Source organism: Pan troglodytes, chromosome 3, assembly GCF_028858775.2.
Source record: "Pan troglodytes isolate AG18354 chromosome 3, NHGRI_mPanTro3-v2.0_pri, whole genome shotgun sequence".
In the NCBI taxonomy this organism is placed as follows: domain Eukaryota; kingdom Metazoa; phylum Chordata; class Mammalia; order Primates; family Hominidae; genus Pan; species Pan troglodytes.
Genome location: NC_072401.2, coordinates 55,171,949 through 55,196,105, shown reverse-complemented (window position 1 = coordinate 55,196,105; position 24,157 = coordinate 55,171,949). Strand labels below are relative to the sequence as shown.

General features: G+C 40.7%; 1 protein-coding gene across 2 annotated transcripts in view; it reads left to right on the top strand.

Annotated features, from left to right (window-relative positions):
- Positions 1-8,261: 8,261 nt before the first annotated feature.
- The window catches only part of PARM1 (prostate androgen-regulated mucin-like protein 1), a 116,677-nt gene continuing 100,781 nt past the window's right edge, over positions 8,262-24,157 (top strand). Inside the window, exons 1-2 of one of the 2 annotated variants that reach the window (XM_016951589.3) lie at positions 8,262-8,554; positions 15,580-15,684. In XM_016951589.3, coding sequence (XP_016807078.2) covers positions 8,512-8,554; positions 15,580-15,684 — 148 coding nt within the window. In that variant the 5' untranslated portion in view covers positions 8,262-8,511. The remainder of the gene's footprint in view (positions 8,555-15,579; positions 15,685-24,157) is intronic. The other variant, XM_001155067.6, reaches the window with a different exon arrangement.

Sequence of the window (24,157 nt, the reverse complement as noted above, 5' to 3'; positions counted from 1 at the left end):
TCCCTCTGTTGCCCAGGCTGGTCTTGAACTCCTGGGCTCAAGTAGTCCTCCCACCTTGGCCTCCCAAAGGGCTGGGATTACAGACATGAGCCACCATGTCCAGTCTGATTTTACTGTTAATAACAATTTTTCAACATCATAATCATTTCTACCAAAAATAACAGCAAATATTTGTTAAGAGTCTACTCTGTCTAGGTTCAACTCCAAATAATTTCCATGCATTTAATACTTAAAACAACGCTTTGAAGTAATGGATTATTATTATCATCTCCATTTCACAAATTGGGAAACTGAGGGTTAGAGGGGTTAAGTAAGTTGCCTCAGTCCATGCAATCAGCAAGTTTCAAGCTTTCAACCACTACACAGTACTGTCAGTTGAGAAAGCCTCAGTAGCACTGTTTCTTACTTTTATAGAACATATTCAGAGGCATGGCAAAAGACTAGGTCCAGGTTCTAAAACTGTACTGTCCATTATAATTGCTACTAGCCACATTTGGCTTTTGAACATTCGAAATTGAGATGAATTCATGTCAGAATTGTGATTTCCTACAAGTATAAAATATACACTAGAATTTGAAGATTTTGAATTTTTTTAATGTAAAATATCTCAATTTTTTATATTTATTACCTGTCAAAATAATATTTTAGATACATTAAAGCATATTATTAAAATTAATATAACTTAGTTTTACTTTTTCAAAATGTGTCTACTAGAAATTTTTAAATTTCTATATGGCTTGTAATTTATTTCTATTGGATAGTACTGGATCAACTCAATTAAGTTTTACACTAGTTTAAATAGAAGATTTCATTATGTGCGTCACATCCAAGAAGGAGTTTCTTCCTTCCCGAAATATTGTCAAGGCTGTAAACCAAAAGGTATTTGAGACAGGTCTTCATCAGTTTAGAAGTTTATTTTGCCAAGGTTAGGGACATGTCCATGACACAGCCTCAGGAGATCCTGAGAGCATGTGCCCAAAGTAGTTCAGGACACGACTTGGTTTCGTATGTTTTAGGGAGACAGAAGACATCAGTCAATACATGTAAGACATACATTGTTTTGGTCTGGAAAGGCAGGACAACTCAAACTAGGAGCTTCCAGGTCATAGGTGAATTCAAAGATTTTCCAACTGGCAATTGGTTGAAAGAGTTGATCCAAAGACCTGGAATCAATAGAAGGGAGTGTCTGGGTTAAGATAAGGGGTTGTGGAGACCAAGGTTCTTATTATGCAGATGAAGCCTCCATGTAGCAGGCTTCAGAGAAAATAGATTGTAAATGTTTTTATCAGACTTAATGAGTCTGTTTTGTCAGTCTTAAGGTCTCCATTTTAAAGTTAATGATGATCGTCTATGCCTGAATTCCAAAGGGAGGAGGATTAATGAGGCATATCTGACCTCCATTTCCCATCATGGCCTGAACTAGTTTTTCCAGTTAACTTTGGAATCCCCTTGGCCAAGAGGAAGGGTCAATTGGGTTGGTTGGGGAGCTTAGAATTTTATTTTTGGTTTAGAGGGCTTTATTCTTAATTAAAATAAAAATTACTGACACATGGTTTATTGTCCTCAAGTACCTCATGCAGCCTCAAACAATGTTATTTAAATCAGAGAAATTATCATGTTTCATCATACTCTTTTAAAATTGCCCCATTCAAGCAGATTTTCTTAACTGAGTTCCAAATTTACCCTTTTGCACATATTGCACTACTTCCTTTAATCTTTTTTGCCATTAAAATTAAAAATTGGAGTTAAGAAGAGAAAAGCAAAGTAATGGGGAGAAATGTGGCAGACTCAAAGAAAATATTTTGCAATGCCTCTTGGAGAGAGAGAAATAAAGCCAAGACAAAATATATCAGGGTCTTGAGGCTGCTGCATTTTTGCCTTTGGGAAGGAGGGTGAGGTAGGGAAGGGGCTGACAGAGATAGGTTAGAGCTTTCCACTGCAGCTCAGTTGTAGCAGGAGAGTGATTACTAAAGATAGAGCCCAAGACACATAGTTCTGTGTGTCAAGAAATACCCACTGCAGGTACTAATGTTTTCTTCTTGTATTTTATTTATTTTTTATTTTTTCTAAGACAAGAGTTTCGCTCTTGTCGCCCAGGTTGGAGTGCAATGATGTGATCTCAGCTCACTACAACCTCTACCTCCTGGGTTCAAGCGAGTCTCCCACCTCAGTCTCCCAAGTACCTGAGATTACAGGCATGTGCCACCATGCCCAGCTAATTTTTGTATTTTTAGTAGAGATGGGGTTTCACCATGTTGGCCAGGCTGGTCTTGAACTCCCGACCTAAGGGCATCTGCCCACCTCAGCCTCCCAAAGTGCTGGAATTACAGGCATAAGCCACCATACCCAGCCATTTTCTCCTTGTATTTTAGAACACTTAATTTTTTAATGTACTCCAAAGCTTCTCCTCTAATAATGGCTGACATCTATTGGTACTTAGAACACACCTTGGCCAGGCGTGGTGGCTCACGCCTGTAATCCCAGCACTTTGGGAGGCCAAGGCAGGAGGATCTCGAGGTCAGGAGATCGAGACCATCCTGGCTAACGCGGTGAAACCCTGTCTCTACTAAAAATACAAAAAAATTAGCCGGGCGTGGTGGCGGGTGCCTGTAGTCCCAGCTACTCCGGAGGCTGAGGAAGGAGAATGGCGTGAACCCGGGAGGCGGAGCTTGCAGTGAGCCGAGATTGCACCACTGCACTCCAGCCTGGGCAGCAGAGCAAGACTCCATCGGAAAAAAAAAAAAATAAGAACACACCAAGCCTCTCACATATATAATCCATTCAATCTTCCCTATAATGCCAGGAGGAAACTGTCCTATGCTTGTACCACTATTATATTTTGGAAGCACAAAACTTGTCTGATTTCACAGGTTCATAGCTAGAGAGGAATTTTGCCTCACAATGACCTCAAGTCTCACCCATATCTGATTTTTATCATATTTCAATGAGACTTTGGATTTTAGATGCTGGAATGGGTTAAGGCTTTGGAGGCTGTTGGGGTGGATGGAGTGAATGTATTTTGCATGTGACAGGACATGAATTTTGAGGGAGCCAAAGGGTGAAATGTTATGAACTGAATGTGTCCCCCAAAATTTACATGCTGAAGCCCTAACCCCCAATAGACTATAGTTGAAGATAGGGCTTTAAGTAAGTAATTAAGGTTAAATGAGGTTATATAGATGGGACTCTAATCCAACAGGACAGGTATCCTTATAAGAAGAGGAAGAGATACCAGGAGTGTGCACATACAGAGAAAAGGTCATATGAGAATATAGTGAGAAGACAGCTGCCTGCAAGACAAGGAGAGAGGTCTTACCAGAAACCAATACTGCCAGCACCTTTGAGACAGGAATAATACAGGGTGGTCACAGGAGAATAGAAAATTCCAGACAGCAGTTTTGCATGACTAGCAAAAGGAAACTGTTGAAATAGCTGCAGAAGCTAGGAACTGATAAGACCCTCAAAACCCAAGGTATGGACCCAGCTGGCTAAGACCAACTGGATCCAACATGGCACTGGATTTCACCTAGATTTCTCCTAGGACCTCGTTATATTATTGTTAACATTATCAATTACATACCCACCAGTGCCATGACAGTCCTGAGAACACCCATATTTGGTGTGAAAAAATAGGTGGCACCACAGTTCTGAGAAATCTCTAAATTTTTCCAGGAATTTTAATGAATATTCCACCCCTTGGTTAAAGAAGCCCATAAAGACAGAAACTCCAAACTCCATCAAACAACTCTGTCTTAAGTACCCCCACAATCCCCTTTCTTGAGTATATGCTTTTCACTTTGCAATAAATCTCCTACTGTCACTATTTTCTGACTTATTCTTGAATTCCTGCTTGCAATGGTGTCAAGAGCCTGAACACTGGTATCACCTTGGCCTTAGACATCCAGCTTCCATAACATGGAAAAAATACATTTATGTTGTTTAAACCACCTAGTTGGTGATGTTCTGTTACGGCAGCCCTAGCAGACTGATACAGAAACAAAGGAATAGAGGTGCCAAGTAATTAATTAGAATCACTCAGTTAGTAGATGGCAGAGGGGATTAGGACCCAACCTCTAACCACTGCAGCTCTCTCAGCCAAGTTATTCTCTCACTTAAGCCAAGAGTCCAGATGAAACCATCTCATGATATAAAGAATCCAGAAACAATACTTCTATATTATCTAAAATGTATTATCTAAAATTATAAAATATAATATATTCAGGATGTAAAAATCTACGTCAGCCAAGAGCAATTTTTTTGGTAAAATATTAAAAGTCCACAACACTAAAAATTCATTTTAACAATGATCAAAAAAGAGTCAAAGTCAGTAAAAGGTAGATTTATGTGAGATTTTATCCCAGTGGAGTATTATAAAAGAACTAAGAATTCTACTAAAAAAAAAATGGCTTTTGCTGTAAGTCATAACTAAGGGTTACATGCAAATTCCATCCCTGACCCCACTGAGGAGTACTAGTTCCCCTGCTGTTATATCTCATTGCATCCCTTAGTTTCCTTCAAAGTTTTATTCTGTATAAGTATTTCTCAGTTTCTTACTTTGTAAAATTTGGATAATAATAGTATTTGGGGGGAGAAAAGATAATTTTTCTCTCTACCCTTTATGAGTTCTAAGCTGGGATCCCCTATAACAAAAGACAGATTAACAACAACAAAAACCCCACAAGGTTATTAACATGTATATTTCATATATATGTACAGGAGATAGTCAGGGAATTAGTAATTTTCAAAGAGGTGACTTTGAATTCAAACTTAAATATCATCTTCAGCTGAAACAAAGAAAGAGGAGTATGGGGGTAGGGGTGCAGTTATGAGGAAGTGACCAGGTAAAGCATGGCAAACAAAGGTAAAGTTTGTTATGCATATTTAAGTCAGAGCCCTCTCCATTGATAAGAGTTTCCAGTAATTTAGTGCCATCCTTTTCTTCCTAGAATTCAGAGGAAGACATTTTTACAAATGAAAATTTCCTTTATAGATTTAAATTCACCCTACAAAAAGGTAATTCCACTCTGTTCTCAGAGTTGCTCCTATAGCTGCTGTTTCTCAAACAAATGCTTATACTGAAAAGGCATATTCTGAAGTGGCACATTCTGGTCTTCTACAGTATCTATCTCACAAAGTTAGAGTGTAGAAATGTAAACACATGACTGTACATAAAATGCTTGAAACAATTAATAAATTTTCATCATTATTATTGTAGCATTTAATATAATGTTATTGCATATGTCTTTGTGATTATTCATTCAATGTTTAACTCCCCACTACTAGAAAATAAATTTCCTGGTGCAGGGACAATTAGCCCCTGTGGCACATATCACAATGTTCCCTGCTATAGAGTTCTCGTCTCTATCCGAGCACACAAAAATAACATGCTTTCTTGCTTTCTTGAAGTTGGGCATGGCCATTGACTTGCCTTAGCCCATAAAATATGAACAGAATTGTCACTTTTAGGTGGAAGATTTAAATACTTAATTCTCCACTTCTCTCTTTCCCTAACTCAGTGGATGTGAAACTGTTAGTGGTGGATGTGAAACTGTTAGAGGTGGAAGTTATTTGAGTCACCGGCAGAGACTGCAGCAACCTCAATTCTTGCCTTGGAAGGAAGAATATAATTGAGGGGCATAAGGCAGAATAAGAGACTGAGGCAAGTTTCAGAGCAATAGTGGAAGTTAATTAAAAAGCTTTAGAGCAGCAAGAAAGGAAAGCACAGTTGGAAGAGGCCTAAGAGGGCATCTTGGACGTCAAGTGCCCCATTTGACTTTGCACTTAGGGTTTTACATGCTGGTCTACTTCTGGCATCTTGCATTGCTTTAATGCCCCCAGAAGGTCATATACCAGTTAAACTCCACCATTTTGCATCTTAATGCACATGCTTGAGTTCAGTCACCCACCTCCTGAGATCTTATTGGAAGCTGCTGATTACCAGTTTCATGTGTTCCCTATTTATGGGGAGATGGTCAGTCCCTCGTGCCAGCTGTAACCAATTATTATTTTAGAGAGACAGTTAATAACTGCCTGGCCATCACATGATGGTTACCTGACTTTCCTGGTGGGGTGTGGGGGGAGCCCTCTGCTGCCCCACTCATGCCTATCTAGCTACCTACTGTAACAAAAGCAGGTTTCGATATGGCGGTACAACACTGATCCTGAGGACAGCTACTCTGAGGAGTAACCTGGATCCATAGCAGACTTTGATGAGCAAAAAATAAACCATTATCGCTTAAGCTTGGGAGACTTTGGGCTGGTTTGTTACAGCAGCATAACCTACACTACCCTGGCTATTACAACCATTGTATTTCCATTGCCTAGCATAAGGGCTGGCGTAAAATAAGTGATTAAATATGCTCTGACTAAACTAATTAATAAATTAAAATTTTTAATCAACAATTAAAATGAACTATTTTAATCAAAGAAATTATTTCAACTCTATCCTGCGTACAATAGAAAAGTTTTGGAAATTTTCACTGATTAGTGTGTAGGGGTCATGATTCTTTGAGTACCAAACCATTATCTTAGATATCAAGGTTAGAGTTGTACATGCTTCGCACTCCAGAAAGACTCCTTCAAGTTTTGCTGAATTTCAATTGAATAAATTTTTTCTGTGAAGTGGTCTTCAAAAACCTATATTTCTGCCATAGAGTCACTTACTTAACCTGCCCTATTTAAAGGGGCTAGTGCCTGATAGAATGTCGCTGCATAACTCCATCTGTGTGTGGTCCCTGCATCCATGACAACCAAAACCCAGATGCAGAAATTGTTCCTAATCACATAGATTACCCTAGAAACCGGAAGGGCCTTGAAGTCAAAAGCATTCAGAGAACATGCTGAACAAATTGAATTTGCAGTTTATCTGGCCAGGGAGGATGGAGAGGGGATGGGCACTTGGTCTGAGTATTTTTTGTTTCTCATTCCAACAGAAATTAATAGATTTACCAAAACAAAGAGAAAAAAATATGATCCAAATTTAATCTGGTTGTGGAACTGTGAGCAAAATCTACAAGTGGTAGTGTGATAGAGTCAGGCAGAGGAATTGACCATAGATAAGGTGCTCAGGCCTCCTAGAGTCAGCTTCTGGTATGTGACAAAGAAGTGAGAACAGAGCCCATGGCATATGAAGAAGATATTACAGAAAAAAGAAAGCTGCCTTCCACGCAAATCATTTCTTTACAAAGGCTTGTTAACTCCTGCAGTGCCCCAGCTCTAGTGACTAGGGGACCAATAGGTTCATTAATAACAGAATTGGGAGAGAACCTGGCATCTGCTTTGATCGAAGTGTGAGAATTAAGCAAGCCTAAAGTGTAGCAAGAGCAGGGAGGGAACTGAATGAAAGGTCAGTTCTAATCTGTAGGCTTTGGAGAAGCTTTGGGCTCTTGAGAGGGAGTAGAGTACAGAGGCTGAGCGGGGTGCCTGGGCAGGCATCTTATCATTACTTGCGAGTTGTGTGAACTCGGGCAAGTTAAACTTCTCTGTGCTTCTACTTTCTCCCCTGAAAACAAGGATATAATCTCCAAGGATTGTTGTGAGAACTAAATGACTTGGTTGATTCCTGAACAGCACGTTGTCCAGTGCCTAGCACATAGCAATCACTTAGGAAACGTCAGCCTTTATTATGGGCCTAGTGCACAAACTATTCTTACCAGGTATGCGACCTTGAGAACATTGTCTTCTCTGTGCCTTCATTTTCTCACCTGTAAAATGGAATAATAATAATTCTTATAAGGATTCATGAAACAACGCCTAGTAGGGTGTCTGGCTTAGTTATCCCACCTGACAGTATTTTCTTCTAGTAAGAAGCTGAATACAGCGGCAGACGTCCTGGTTCAGGCCCCAGGAAGCTCAGCCGGGTTTAATGTGGATGAGGGTTTAATGATGTACACGCAGAAGTGTTTGGACAAATGAAGAAGGTCCTCATTCTTGGAACATGCGCCGGTTCTCCGAGGGAACTCCTAAAATGGCATAAGGTCACCTTTTTAAAGGCTGTAAGCTCATGTAAGAAAAGCTGAGCTAGATTCCTGAGGGCAGAGATGTGCTCACATTTCTTCGCATCCCTAGTTCCCAGCACAGTGCAAGGCGCTGCAAACATTTGCTGAACCCAGGGTCTCGTGTCTTGACTGTCCAGCAGAGGCCGCTCTGGGCCGGGGCTCTCGGGACCTGAGGGCTGAGAGAAGGAAGGCCAGGGGGTGGCCCTGTCATCGCCGCGGGGCCCGGGTGGGAGGGGTTTGGCAGCGGCAGGCGCGGCGGCGGCGGCGGAGGCGGCCCTGGGCTCGGGCGGCTGGGATGGAGCAGAAGCGCGCGGAGCACCGGAGGGCACGCAGCTGACGGAGCTGCGCTGCGTTCGCCTCGTTTGCCTCGCGCCCTCCACTGGAGCTGTTCGCGCCTCCCGGCTCCCACCGCAGCCCACCCGGCAGAGGAGTCGCTACCAGCGCCCAGTGCGCTCTGTCAGTCCGCAAACTCCTTGCCGCCCGCCCCGGGCTGGGCACCAAATACCAGGCTACCATGGTCTACAAGACTCTCTTCGCTCTTTGCATCTTAACTGCAGGTAATTGGCGCCATCCTCCCGGAAGGGCAGGTCGCGGGGTGGGCCCCAGTAGCTAGCGCGGGGTCGGGGCTGAAGCTAGGAGATCCGGCAGTGAGTCGCCGCGCGCCTTCGGGTGAGTGCGCAGGTGTGTGCGCACTTAGATTTGGGGTGACGTGCACCTTTGGTGGTCCCGAACCGTACCGAGGGAGGGGACGATGGGGTCCTTCCTGCCGCAGCCCGCGCCCGCACAAACTCCAGCTTTGTAGAACAGGTGGCTGGCTTAGCTGCGTGTTCGAACCCAGAGTGGGCAACACGGACTGCGCCTCAAGGCTTCTGTTTCTTCACCAGGGTTTCGGAGCGCACTCTGCCAAAGTACGGGACCAGACTTCTTGTTGCGGTTGGGCCCTGGAAGGGATGAAAAAGCCGGGGAAGTGGGGGTGGGAGGTTCGCATCTGGGGAGGCTTCAGCAGCGGCTGCGCGCCTGGCGGGGCTGGTTTGCTTTCTCGAGTCTTGGCGGTCTCTGATCTCCGGCGTCCCTTCCTAGTTATGCTTAGGATGATGTGGCACTAACAGCAGCGGCCCGGCCTTGGTCAGGCTCGCAATCGTCACTGGGGGTAGCAAGGCTACCTTCTGCCCCAGAGCTCCCCAAAAACGTATCCCATAGAAGAAACTATTAACGTGGCTAAACTAGCATCCTCTCCCCTCCCCCTGCACCACCTCTGAAAGGCTTCGTAGGAGCCACTCTCGGGTTTCGGGACCACAGACGGCGACGACCTCTGGCAGCGGGGATGGGGAAGAGGGGAGCCAGACGACTGAGCTCGGCTTGGCGGGGACTGGGGAGAGATTCAGAAAGACGCTTTGAATCTAGAATTCAGGTACCTATTTTTTCCAGAAAACGTCTCCCGAAAAGGGACAACTGGCTGTGGGTATGGTGCTGCTGGGAAAAGTAGCCCGACTGCGCGGCCACTGGCATTTTCAGTTTAAATGTGACCCAAAGTCACATAGCGCAAACCGATTCTACTCATGCTTTAGTCTGTATATCCTCCCTCTGAGTTCGTCGGGTTCCTACAGTTGTGGACACGAGTCGTCGCAATCCCTTGAAAAGAAGCTAGCGGTTTTCAGGCAGCTCACAGTGGGTAATGCAGTTATAAGGAAAAGTTTCCCAACTTGAAACTATAGCGTATTTTCTCTACTTACTGAACGTCCGTCTGAGAAAACCTCTTTCTCGCTGGTATCTCGGCACGGTTTGGAGACGCGTCCGCGGACAGTTCCCGAATACTCGCAGGCGGCTTTGGCTGCCCAGCCTCAGGCTGAGCTGAGAGAGCCTGGGTCCGGCAGGTGTAATAGGCAGCGGAGCTCCCGGCTGGCTGCGGGTGGTAATTCCTGTAATCCTCAAAGCAGGAGATGCTTACGTAATGACACGGAAGGTACCTTTACTTCTCCTCACTCAAAAATCTTTTCTTGAGGTTCAGAAACCCTTGAGTCAGTAGAGAGGTTCGTTTGCAAATTTGATTTAGTGGCTTGTCTTGTTTATTTAATCATTTCCTTTTTTGAACAGCTCTGGCAGTTGTCAAAACCGGGATTAACCCTAACAAACAGTGTATTGTAGCTTTCCCACCCCCACCCCAAGAAGCTCTTTTTTCTTTTTTTTTTTCTTTTTTCTTTTTTTTTTTTTATTCAGCGTTACAGTTTAGCTCCGCTATTCCGGGAGGAATATCACCCTTGACCCACCGCTAGAGCGAGGAGACTGGTGGGCCAGGGACCGGCTGAGCACCACTCCTACCCCCACGCACTAATTAGGATCAGAGCCCAGATGGTCACAGCCTTCCAGCTGTGAGGCTCGAGACTCAGGAAGACATACTGCCTCATTTCCCTAGTTATGCTTCGATGTGCATATCCCAAGCTGAAAATGATGAAGCTAATGGACGCTGCATTCCCCCTGAAGTTTGTGCCTTTGAAGGAATCTCTTTAAGACGTCAGTTTGTTGTTAGAGCTACTTTGCAATGAATCGTCCGAAAAAATAATATAAAAATTGGCATAAATACCTCATGAGATTCTTTGCACCTTAATTTTAAGGTGTTTTCAGAATGTAAAATATTATTTTTAAAGAAAAAAATAGACGTGTTGGTAAAGAAGAAAGGGATGAGGGCTCTTGAAGTGAAAGTGGCACATGTGTTTTGGGGGCTTATCCCAGAACTCCCCTAGCAAATCTCTAGTTAGTTTCACCAGGCCTTGTGTCTTTTCTGTTTCCTTCTCATTTTCCTCCTCTAGCCATAGGCTTCAACAATATTTCTGTAAAATTCTTAAGGTGATACTTTCTTGAGCCAGGAACAGCGTTAGGCAGGGGCCTGTTTTTTGGCTCAACAAATCCTCTCAAAGTATACATAGTATTTCCTCCAGCACATACAATGGACACTTGCAAATATGTGTGCGTTGTCAACAAGCCAACAAGGGTAGATCTCTACATGTATTCACTCGGGTATATATAAATATATTTATATATTTTTAGACAAAGGGTCTAGCTCTGTCACCTAGACTGGAGTGCAATGGCGCGATTCCAGTTCCACTGCAACCTCGGCCTCCCCATCCTCTCATCTCAACCTCCTGAGTAGCTGGGACTACAGGCTCACACCACCATAGGCAGCTACATTTTTTTATTTTTTGTAGATATGGGGGGTATTCCTATGTTGCCCAGGTTGGTCTTGAACTCCTGAACGTAAGTGATCCTCCCACCTTGGTCATCCAAAGTACTGGGATGACAGATGTGGGCCACTGTGCCCAGCCTCACTTCTATTTCTAAAAGGAGAGAGAAATCTTAGATGGTCTTCAGTTCTCTCAAGGTTGATTATGGTAGAAAACTAGATGTCTATTCTATAAACCATTTTCAAACACTTCTTATGCCAGGATAAGGCATATTGGAGTACTGATTCCAGATTAAAATACAAACCAGAGCCTCCAACCTTTATCCCCAAAACCAAGAAGGGAACGAGAATGGCAGGCCCCTGGTAGCTTCCACATTTATCCCTCTCCTGCTCCCCTCGGGATTCTCTTCCTTTGTTCTTGCCACCATGGTTGCTACATTCAAATGGTTTTTTTGTTTGTTTGTTTGTTTGTTTTTTGAGACGGAGTCTCTCTCTGTCTCCCAGGCTGGAGTGCAGTGGCGCGATCTCAGCTCACTGCAAGCTCCGCCTCCCAGGTTCACGCCATTCTCCTGCCTCAGCCTCCCGAGTAACTGGGACTACAGGCGCCCGCCACCACACCCATCTAATTCTTTTTGTATTTTTAGTAGAGACGGGGTTTCACCGTGTTAGCTAGGATGGTCTCGATCTCCTGACCTCGTGATCCACCAGCCTCGGACTCCCAACGTGCTAGGATTACAGGTGTGAGCCACCGCGCCCGGCCACATTCAAGTTTTTTATGGCCCTATTTATTTAAAAACTCCCTCAGTGAAATATGAGATATGTTAGAACTTTCAAAGGCATTTTCTGAATACTCAAGAAGGACAAAAAGGAAAGACACTAGGTAAGAGAGGCACAAACTTCATGGTCCTATTTCTACCGCCCTGGGTCTGCTCTGTTTGCCCCTGTCTCCTCTCAGGACCTTCCATCTATTACCCAGGCACCCTGCGCAGACGTATTGGTCCCTTGGTGATTAAGATGTAGATCACCAGAGAGCTAGATTCCCAGTCTGCCACTCAGCTAGGGATCCTATTTGTGTTCTGGATCTGGTAGATACCTCTTCTCCAGGTAACTAACATCTAGAATGTCCTTATCCTTGAAGGAAGACTTACTTCACCCTGCACATTTATGACTCTGTACTTGATATATGTCAGCTTAGTAGCCTTATCACACATATATTAAAATACACAAAATTGTGCACACAAGTAAAGGAACAGGAAGGCTGATTATGATTTGTTGGGGGTGGTTGTGAAGAGTCACTTGCATTCCTTAGCCTGAGAAACTCCTATTCCCCTGAAATCTGTGGTCACAGTCAAAGATGTGACATTTCCTTCACATGAAAACTGACCTGAGAAGGTGGATGAACACTCTCTGTTGTTATCTGATGCATTTACAGAAGCAGTGTTTCAAGATGGTAAGTGCGTAGATTCTGCAGCTAGATTGCCTAGGTAAAAATCTAAGTTTTACTACTTACTAATTATGTGATTGAGGACAAGTACATTAACCACTCTGCATTTTTTTATCTACAAAATTTGGAGAATAAAAAATTGGAGTTATTGAAAGTGTTCAATAACTGAATATACCTATAGGTATACAGTGCTGGAGACATAGCAAATGCTCAATAAGTGTTAGCTGTTGTTGTTGCTATTATTTTTATTAATGAAGTGTACTATATGCTGCACTAATTAGGTCATCCTCTCCAAGAGCAGAGTTTATGTGTTTGTACTTGGACTATGTAAATCAAAGATCTCAACTAATATTCCAGTGCAGTGCCAGCTGTTCCAGCAAACCAATGTGCAAATTAAGAAAATATTCAGCTGAGCCTACTAAATGCCTAATTTGAAAAGGTTAATAATGTGCCAACTCAGATTTAGCGCAAGAGTCCAAAAAATGCTCAGTAACAAATAGATGTAAAGTCTCACCAAGGACTTTATTTCTTCCATAGAAACTTTTGCAAACTAGTGTGTTTCAAAAACTCAACTTAGCTAAACCTTAAAGGTCAGGTCCCCAGAGCTACAAACTTGAGATAATTCAGATTAATAACTTAGGAAAAGACAGGTCATTTTGTCTGAATGCTCCAAAACAATAGCAATAATCAATAATTGCCATATCTCTAATTTAACTTCAGCATTTGACCCCAGTCTAATTGTGCTTGTGTTTTCATGAGAAAAATATTGGTCAAATATTATACTGTTTAAGCAGACTTTCTTAAGCAATAATTTACCCTAAGGGGATTATAGCACCCCACCGGAAGCAATGGACAGCAACATTTTTTAAGTGTTTTCAAAATGAATTTGACTGTCTTAAATCTAAATGAAGGAATCCTGCAATAACAGTTACAACAGTTTGCTTCCGTTTGGAAGTATCTATCACTAAAATTGGGCACATTATTTTAGAAATCAAACTTATTTGTCTTGTTCATAAGATATCAAATGGAGCAGTTTCTTGGAAAAATTGATGTTTTATGTACAAGACAGTGGTAATTCTGAGAAGAGGTGGGCAGATAGTGAATGTCTGCTTTATCCAATGTTTGCTTTTTGCTTAGAAATACAGAGCTAATAGGTTGTCATCTAGTTAATCTGCAAGCCGGGCAACTATTCAGTAAGATTGATTTGTGTATGTAGTTCATGACATTTCTTTTTTTAGTTACAGCTTAAATTATTTAAATGATAGGGTTGATGTAACATTGTATTTTCTGATGTGTGAATCTTTAAATGTTCCTCATAATCCTTTACACCAGCATGGCCAATTTCTTTCACTTGTTTTAACATGGCTTATAGATGTTGGGAACTTTGCCATTGTGTAAGTAATAGAAGTCTTTAAAATGAAATAGACAATTATAGAATTTGTCTCATCTGTGCTTTTCATTGGTGCAGGATGGTATAATGTCAATTGAAAATAGTCTTAATTTTCCTTTGGCTAGTATTGCCAAATTTAGCAAATAAAAACAAAGGTTGTCCAGTCAAATTTGAATGTAAAATAAACAGTGAATTCTAAGTACGTTCCATGCAATATTTGAGACTGACTTAGACCAAATCTTTCTTTGTTGTTTATCTTAAATTCAGATTCAACTGGTTGTCTTGTTTTTTAACTGCCAACCATACTTTTGGCCTTTCATCTGCAGTTCATTTATACAGTGACTTTGATACAGGATTAGCTTTATTTTGAAGCCTGCCTCATGGGGCTTTAGTTACCCTGCACCATTTCATTAGAAATAATCTGTTCATGGGAAAACATGGAGATTTAAGAGCAGCTCTCTGGGTTAGCAACTATATGGATTAGGATTTAGAGGCAGCATTCATGCCAATGAGATATTTTGATTCTGATTATATATCCATTAACTGTGTATTTCTGAACATTGATGGGATTTCTATAGCCTCCCTAAATGACTTTAACCCCCTTTGACTCTTCCTTTATATAAAAAAGTATATTTTTAATGGTAGCAATGATCTTGCTATAGAGGCTGGGACTCGAAGCCTTCTGGACTCTTTTTTTTAAAAGAAAGTTATGATTAAAACTAAAAGCTTTGAATTTCAGTGCTGTCTTTTGTGCCGGGATCTTGAGAAATCTCACAAATATTAATTATATAAGGTTTGCATAATCCCTGCTGGATAAGTCTATTGGTATTACTCGGAAGCTGTGGCCATATAGAGCCTTAAGCAACATATTATATAGAATTTTAAGACAGATGTTTAAAAAAATCCTTTGATCAATTGAACTGTGGTGGATATTTGTACCTTTTATACCTAAGGCAAAAAATCTGTGAATACCTTACTGTTAAGTGGAAAAAATATTAAGATAAATTACCAGGTGTGATATTTAGAAAACATGTCTATTCAATACAAAATAAGGTGAGTGGTGGAATACACCTTTGATGATAACATCTTCCACCTACATTCCAAATTCCAACATTTGATTTTCTTTTCAATGAACAAGGAAATAAGGACCTGGGAACTTTAGTGCAGGTGTTAAACATGAAAGGAATTAGATGAGAGAGGGTTTTGTTTATCTGTGTGTTTTTTGTTTTGTTTTGTTTTGTTTTGGCCATGGTTATAAACTTGGAGCTACCATTCAGACTTCCTAGAGGTTAGAACACCTTATATTTCCTAATATGAAGTTAACAAAATACATGTTACCTTTTATGTTGTGATATTTTTACCAGGGGTAGTACACAAGCGTAACTTCATTACTTACAGAGTTTATTCACCCACTATTGTATCCATAATGGATAGTTATTGGTCCTCTATCCTTTATGACATGGTTTTAGTTTTGTAGGAAAAGCTTTTGTGATCTGTCTTAGTTCATCCAGGCTGCTATAACAAAACACCATAAACAGGGTGGCTTATAAACAATATTTATTTCTTACAGTTCTAGAGATTGGGAAGTCCAAGATCAGGGCATCTGCAGGTTCTGCGTCTGGAGGGGGCTGTCTTTCTGGTTCACTAGCTGTGTCTTCCTCGTGTGGTGGAAGGGGTAAGGCAGCCCTCTGGGGCCTCTTTTATAAGACACTATCCTCATGATCTAACCACTTCCTAAAGACCCCACCTCCTAATACCATCTTTACCTTGGAGATTAGGATTTCAACATATGAATTTTTTTCAGAATGCAAATATTGAAACCATAGCACAATCCCACAGATAGACAGGAGATAGATACCTCAACTAACTGTTGTTGACCATTATTTGATTGGTCCATACTGTAGGACCACTCCATACTATAGGACTCTTGCTTTGTACTGTAATTGGATTCTTCAGGAAGAACAGTAACAATTATTTTAAAGATTAAAGGGTGTCTGTTTATTTAGTATGTTAGTTACAATGCACTGTCTGTATGTATTTAGGGCGATGTTTAAGATCCCAGTCATTCTATTGAGTTAATGTAATGTGTCTTATTAGGAGAGGATTTCAGTATATCTCAGAATTACAACATGAGGTGACCTCACTGCCACTTGTTCACCAGAGGGTCCTAAAGAAAATCTGGTGGATTGAAGATGTCTTTCTTGGCCTTGAAAAGAGGCAAGTTATTGGTAGATCACACACTCTACTTATCATGGGAATTCTTGCTATTAATGAACATTGCCGACTGAAAGGCGACATCAAGACATATACTTTTACCACATTCAACTAGTGGGGAACCCTGGATGTTTTATCTTAAAAATTACAATGTTGATGGAAATGACATTCAGGAGGAGAGCCCAGATAGTCTCCTTTTTGGAGACCTATTCAGATAGGTCAGAGCAGAAGAAAAAATATTCATCATTTACATGCTAGGAAATGTTGCTGGGGGCAGGAAGTGTGATATCAAATTACGTGCAGAAACATGGTAAGAAATGCGCAGTAGGCAGGGGCAGTGGCTGTTTCAGAATTTCTGCAAAAATTACGGAGGAGAAGCTGGGGGCATAAAGTTTCATGAGGCCAAGAAAACACCAAAAGGCTGAATCAGGGGAGGAGGAGGAGGATTAAAATTATTTTGGAGTACTAAGGCTCAAACCAACACTAGATGCTACTGCTAGATATGAAAAATTCATTTGATTTCATTTTTAGAGGAATAAGGGATACCTCTTCAAATTTATATGAATATAGTATTTGTTTTAGTATGCCTCCTTAGTTCTGTGGAAAGTTACAAAGTGAGCCTTTCAGATGAAATGATGTATTAGACTTTATGGTGGGTAATTAAGGTAACCTCGGCATCATGAAAGGGGGTGAAGAATAAGAAAATGCCCTATGATGTAAAGATGAAAGCAGCTACATGGTTTGGCTCAGTTAAGGAGGGCAAAGTGGTCTGGCGTTGCTTACTTCCAGGCAGCCTTCCTAGAACTGCTCTTCAAAAACAATCTGATTATGAGAAGACTCTCCTTTAGAGGCTCATACGAAGAGAACCATAGCCCTGATATTTGTCAGATGATGAAGGGATTTGTGTTATTTTACATGAGAAGCAATATGGTGTGCTAACAGAGGCTTTAGAGTAAGATAGACCAGCAAGGAATGCCAACTCTGTGCTCTCAGTTTCCTTTCTTGTAGGGTTATGACAATATACCTAGAGTGCCGTGGGACTAAACGTTCAACCAGTCTCTATCAAGTATGTATACCAACAGGCAAAGGATTTATTTTATTTTACTTCATTTGCTTTCTCTGTCTCCCACTACGAGATTGTAAGGTGCATGAGAACAGAAATGTTGGTGGTATTTTTTTCCACTGTTGTATCCCCAGCATGTAGAACAGAGCAAGAAACATAGTGTGTGCTTTATAAATTTTCGTTCAGTTAATTTTTAATTGAGAATCTACATGTGCTAAACACTGTCCAAGGCTCTGGATATACATTAATGAACAATGACAAAACTCTACCCTCAGGGAATTTACATTCTTTGAGGATGATAAATTTTGACTTAGTCAAAGGGAAATCAGTAGTTGAATATCTAATAGTTATCTCAAACTCAACATATCCAAAACTGAGCTCCTAGACTTTCTTCCCCTAGGGGGCTTATCTAAAGCCTTCTCCATATCAATGAATGGAAATGCCACCTTTCTAGTTGCTCAGACTGCAAATCATGAGTCATTCTTGAGTCCTGTTTTTCTCTTAACACTCCTCATCCCAACCTTCAAGAAAGTCTGTCTGCTCTAGTTTTAAAATATGTACAGAATCCAACCACGTTTTGACACCTCAGTTTCTCCCACTCTGGTTCAAGCCACTACTGTCTTTCTCTAAGAGCACTGCCGTGGCCTCCTCTCAGATCTACTTGCTTTCACCCCTCCCCTCTTAGGTCTGTTTTCTACATAGCATAGCAACAGCGAATTCATTGGAACTGTATCAGTCACTGCTCTGTTCAGAGCCCTGTAATGGCTCCTCTTTGTTCTTAGAGTAAAAGCCAAAATCTTAGAGTGACCATCAAGACCTCCGTGAGCTGGGGCCTCGTTGGTTCTTGAATCTGATCTTCTACACTCTTCTTTGCTCACTCTGCACCAGCCACAGGACTACCAGAAGCACATAGTAGCTAAGTCCTCTGTCTGGAGTATACTTTCTCCAGATACCCATATGACTAATTCCCTCACTTCCTTAAAACTTTTGTCAAATGTCACCTTCTCAATGAGACTTACCCTGACCGACCTCTTAAAACTGTAGTCTGTTCCACTTGCCAACACCATATTCCCAGTGCCTCTTATCTGACTCTTGCCTCTACTTTTTCTTTAAAGTATATCTTCCTCCATCCCTCCTTACCCCTCACTAAAACATAGCTCTAGGAGGACAGAGATTTTGTTCCTCTTGTTTGCTGTGGTATCCCACTGTGTTAGAATTCTTTGTGGGCACATGAGGGTACTAAAAATCTATTTGTTGAATTGGATGATTAAAATACATTTCTGAGGGCTGGCAAAATGAAGACTTACTTCAGATTTTGCCTTAAATGACCCAAAAATGAGACATTGGCAAACTTGCTTACTATCAGGTGCTTATGTCTAGTGCTTCCAAAAAGCTGTAAAAAAAAATGAGTCAGGCCTTTAGTCTTCATTGAGGATTACAGAAGCTAAACTTGGAAAATCAGCTATTTTTGAGCTATACACATACAAAATTTTTCTTCTTAAAATGTAAGCTTTATTTGGTGCCATAGACATCATTTAAAAATAGCTAAAACTTTATAAACTCCTGGACAATTAAGAAAATGTCACCTTTGAGCTCAGCTGGGGAAGATAAAGATACCTTCACCATTCGAGCATTTTTGAGAATTCCAAATAACTAAAAATAACCTGGTGATGAAAAGTGATTTGAGTCTAAGGGAAGCACGATTGAAAGTTACCCAGTTAAGTCTGAGAAATTTAAGTAAATTAAGATGATGAGTGGTAAAGTTATAAGTTAGTCACTAATAAGCTCAAGAACAGAATGGGCATTTCCTTGACCTTAGAGACACTGTGCTACCTTCTTTGGTTGTTCTGAAATATGAATTGTGTTTTATACTAAGCAATGGATAGAAGGGATGCAGAAGTCTTGCCTCAAATAAAACCTGCACCTTAGCTGAGGTGGGGGAAGGAAGCACTTGTCATCTACCCAGCAGGGCTGACACCTTTTGATGTGGCTGGTGTTAAAATCCCCAAGGTTGGCATATCCCCCAGCTACATCATGAAACAAATACTCATGGTGCACACTGGCTTATTCAAAATAATAATGTTCAATTATTTTTAGGCTGGGAAAAATAATGTGAGCTTAAAAAATAACATGCTTGCCTTGCAGCCTTAGCAATCGTGGTAAAATTTAAGATTATATCAACTTGAAGAGCAACCTATAAACAAACCAAAGAAGAGGATGACACTTTGTGTTTATTTAAAATATTTGCCTTGCTTGTTCCATGATGTCCATTTGTCCATTCTTGAGAAGGGCAGGCTCTCAGCCATCTTGACGTCAGCAGCCTTGACTGTAAACAGAGGTGTGGCCCCAGAGAGTAGCTCTGACCTGTGCTGGAGGCCCAGCAGAGAGCTGCGTCTGGTCTTGTGCTTGTGGTGCTGGAGGACAGGTGACCATGGCCCCACCTCTTCTCCCATGGGAGTCACCATGTTCTCTGAGTGAAATGAAAAGCAGGGCCTAATTTCTCACCGGAAGGAAAAGAATTGCACATCAGCAAGAATAGGCAGGCTTTCAATGCCTCCCATCTCAAAGACAAGCGTGGCTGCTCAGCAAGTGAAAATGGTTCCATCACTGAGAATAGAGTTTCAGATTGGAGGGGTAACAGAAAAGAAGAAAGTGTGGTTTTTGAGATTCAGAAATTTACAGCCAAGATTTTGGTTAAAAAAAAATTAATGTCATAAGAAACAGCTGTCTTGTTTCAATGACGGTTTTTTAAAGCCACATTACACAGAAATAGATAAGAATGTATCTGTCACCTACCCATACCTGATTCAAAGTCCTGTTTGTTTGCTTGTTTGGCTTAAGGACTGTTTTTAATAAAAATAAGTTAGAAACAATGTAAATGTCTAACAATAATGAGCTGGTCAGATAAACCAACATAAATTCAACATTCATACTAGGCAATATTAGGCAACTGCTTAAAATAATGAAATGGTCCATGATGTACTGACATACAAAAATGAATACAATATATTGACATAATATATTGTAACTTTATATTTCACAGTATGTTGGAAAGGCAAGCTACAAAATTAAATGTATGTTGTGTGCGCCTGTGGAGAAAGGGTTTAGAAGGATACAATGGTATCTGATGAGTGAACGTTGGATCACTTTTACTTTCTCTCCCTCTCTCTTTCATTGCCTGAACTTTTAATAAACAGCTTGTATTCCCTTTACAATTTTAAAAGTTGAGATATTATGAATATTGTTAATCACTTTTTAGCAACAGTTAATGTGGCTATAGTGACTGCTAGATGGCTATTTTGATCTTAAAAATCTTGATTCGAAATTCATTCTGCTGGAGCCCTCAAAAATAAGATTTTAGAGAAGCGAATAACCTCAACAACGTTTACCGGGCATCACTGATGTAATGGTTAGAGAAGGTTCTGGGAAGGAATTGACTTAAAAAAATATTCCATTTTCTAAAACCAGATGCTGCATAAATCATTGATCAGGATAACCACCTTGCATAGTATTTTAAGGCACTCTGTCCTAACTGATCAGTATTTAATATACTTTGTTAGTTTTTTTAGATCTCCTCTCTTTGTCACATATGGGAGCAATTTCTTAAAACATTATTCTAAGCTCTTCTAAAATGAAAGTGGCCAACACAGATATCAAAAAAGAAAAACAGCCCTCAGAAGAATATACAATTTATTTTTCTTTTGGCAACATTAAATTTCTTATATAATCTTTTCAACAAAATAATCAATAAAATGTGGTGTAGGTAAATGCTGGAGGATATGTTATTAATACTCTATGACATTATCAGAAAGCAGCACAGGTGTGACTGGGGAGAGGGCTGGAGCATAACTGACTGAAAGTTTTAGGGGTGATCTAGGCCAACCTCTCACATTATAGATAAAACTAGATACTTGGGAGTGTCACATTTTTAAATTTTTAGTTTTACTAGGTATCACACATTGTGCTACATTCATTTCATCTGCCACTTCATCTAATCCTCTCACACCCTAGAAAGTATGCAGTACTATTCCCATTTTGCCGTTCAGGTCACTGAGGTTCAGAAGTCAAGTAATGAGCCACAAATCACACAGTAGATAAGTAACAGAACTGGACTAGATGTTGAACCCAGGTTTCTAATTTTTTACCCACCTCTGCCCCCATTCCCTTGAACTACCAAATCAGTTGCTAAATTCTCTTGCATAAATGTAGTCTCTAGAATTTTTCCCAACTTTGATTCTCTTCCCCATCCCCACAGCCTTGGTTGAGAGCCTTATCATCTCTTATCAGTAACTCCTAAATGGTCACCCGTTTTCTTCCCACAGTCTCTTGCCAGTCTTGGGACTTATTTAGGCCATGCCAAATTGCCTGCTGTCTTCCAAAGGAAGAGGATAATCTTATAGGTGCTGAGACTATGGTTTGTAAATTTTACTTCTGCTAAAAAGAATGAAGGCTCCTTGGAGAAGTGGCTAATTCCAGGTCTGGGTTAGGAAATACATAAGATGAATCTGGAATATCTTGTTAGACCAGATAGTAAACATATTCTCAAAGAATACTAGGATCCTGTCAAAAGGACTCAAAACCACTTAATGAGGCACCAACTGGCCAAATCTGGGACAATTTGAGCATTGATGATGATTATAATTGTAATAGTTTGAAACACATTAAAGACGTTTAAACTCGTAAATTCACAATAATGCCAAAAACAAAACAATAATAATACAAAATTCATTGACCTTCATTGGAGAATGCTAATAAGCAACACATTATTTTGAAAACATAATAGATGAGTAGAAGAAAAATCAAGTTTTTTAATTGATTTATTTATCTAAGCCTGCGTTTATTTTGTGAAGTGTACCATTGAGTGACCAAATATTAGATGATGGGATAATTTTCTCTATAGGGTTATTCCAGCTAATAAATGAAGAAGGCATGGAAAAAATAGAATATCACCATATTGCATTACCTACTGAGTTAGTGGGCTTGGATACTAATCATCAGTGGCTGCCAACACCGTGGAGTGTGATGCACTCAGGTACTACATCTCCTAATGGAAGAATGCACCATATCCTATGAAGCAGTCTTGCCAAATTGAAAGAAACCTACATCTGATCAAGTTTCTAATTCCAACAATCAAGTCACAGGAAATACAGAGGACTGGGGAAGATGTTAAATAACACTGTGGGGATGATATCAGCAAACTCCAGACTATGGAAAACTCTATGGGAAAAATAACCAGGTTTCTTCAATAAATGAATTACAAGGAAAAAAAAAGAGATTGAGAGAAAGATTGACAGAGGTAGGAGGAATTTATAGACTAGAAAGAGACTTAAGAGACATAGCAGCCAATCACAATTATGAACTTTATTTGGATCCTGAATCAAACCAAAACTGCAAAAATAAATGATGACATTTATAAGACAATTGTGAATTTTAACACTGACTAGATATATGATGACATTAAGGTATTGTTAATATTTTCAATATGATAATAATATAACCCTTATGTTTTCAACAACCCTTATCTTTTAGAGATACATACTATTTTATTTATAGAAGAAATGCTATGATGCTTAGTATTTACTTCAAAATAATATGGGAGTGGGAATATTATAGGAAAAATGACTGTGAGTTAATAATTGCTGAAACTGGCTGAAAGGAACATGGGGATTCATTATACTCTTCTCTCCTACTTTGCAGATGATTATATTTTTCCATTATAAGAAGTTTTAAAATGAGTCCTCTAGACCTCCTAGTTGCTTGCAAAACAAGTCCACAGTGTTTAGCAAGTGGCTTGGGATCTGAACTAGAGGTAGAACAAAAAAAGGGAGGTGCCTCTTATCATGGTGTGAAAGGCCAGAGAAGCAGAGAGGTCATTCTTGTTTGGAAAGTCTTCCCCAGGAAGACTGCTGGACGCTTTCAGGCCTCTCTGCCATTGCTCATGCCATTTCCTCATTCTAGAATGCCACACTCCTCCATTCTCTGCCAACCAAAAGTCTCTTCATTTTGCAGGCTCAAATTTTTCCCTGTGTTCTTCACATATCAGCCCTACTAGTCTTTCAGCTTTTAGAGAACAGAGGTCAAGTCTTAGCTTCATATCCCTTCCTCCCAGGTATGAGCACATACATGGCAAGTGCTCCATGCTTGTCAAATTGAACTGCAGAAACTGAGGCTCAAAATGTGGACTCCAAGGTCTCACAGCTAGTTAGTGAAAGAACTTAACTAAAAATCTCATGTAAACGTTAGTCCCCTGACTTCAGGAACTCCAAAGCCTCTTCAAGCTTGTTCACCAGCATTCCTTTCCTTGAGAGTTAAGATTTAAAGGCTTTATGATCTCTGAGAGAAGTAACACATTAACTTAGAGTAGCTGAAAGTTATTATCCATTACCATGTACTGGCATGTAGAAAAGCACAGGCCCCGGGTGAGTGGCCTATAAGACAAATACATCTTATAGGGAAGAGGGAAGTGGGCTGGAAGCTGCAACACCACTTGGATCAGGAATTGCACAGTGAGAGTCATGGTGAATGCACTGGACACCAAAAAGACACAGAGGAAACACAGGAGAGATGACAGGGTCCAGGAGATCCAGTTGGCCAGTTTCCTGTGATTACACATCAGCAAATGAAATTTGAAAAGGCATTATAGGCCAGGTGCCTTGGCTCATGCCTGTAATCCCAGCATTTTGGGAGGCCGAGGCGGGCGGATCACGAGGTCAGAAGTTCGAGACCAGCCTGGCCAACATAGTGAAACCCTGTTTCTACTAAAAATACAAAAAATTAGCCAGGGATGGTGGCAGGTGCCTGTAATCCCAGCTACTCGGGAGGCTGAGGCAGAAGAATCGCTTGAACCCAGGAGGCAGAGGTTGCAGTGACC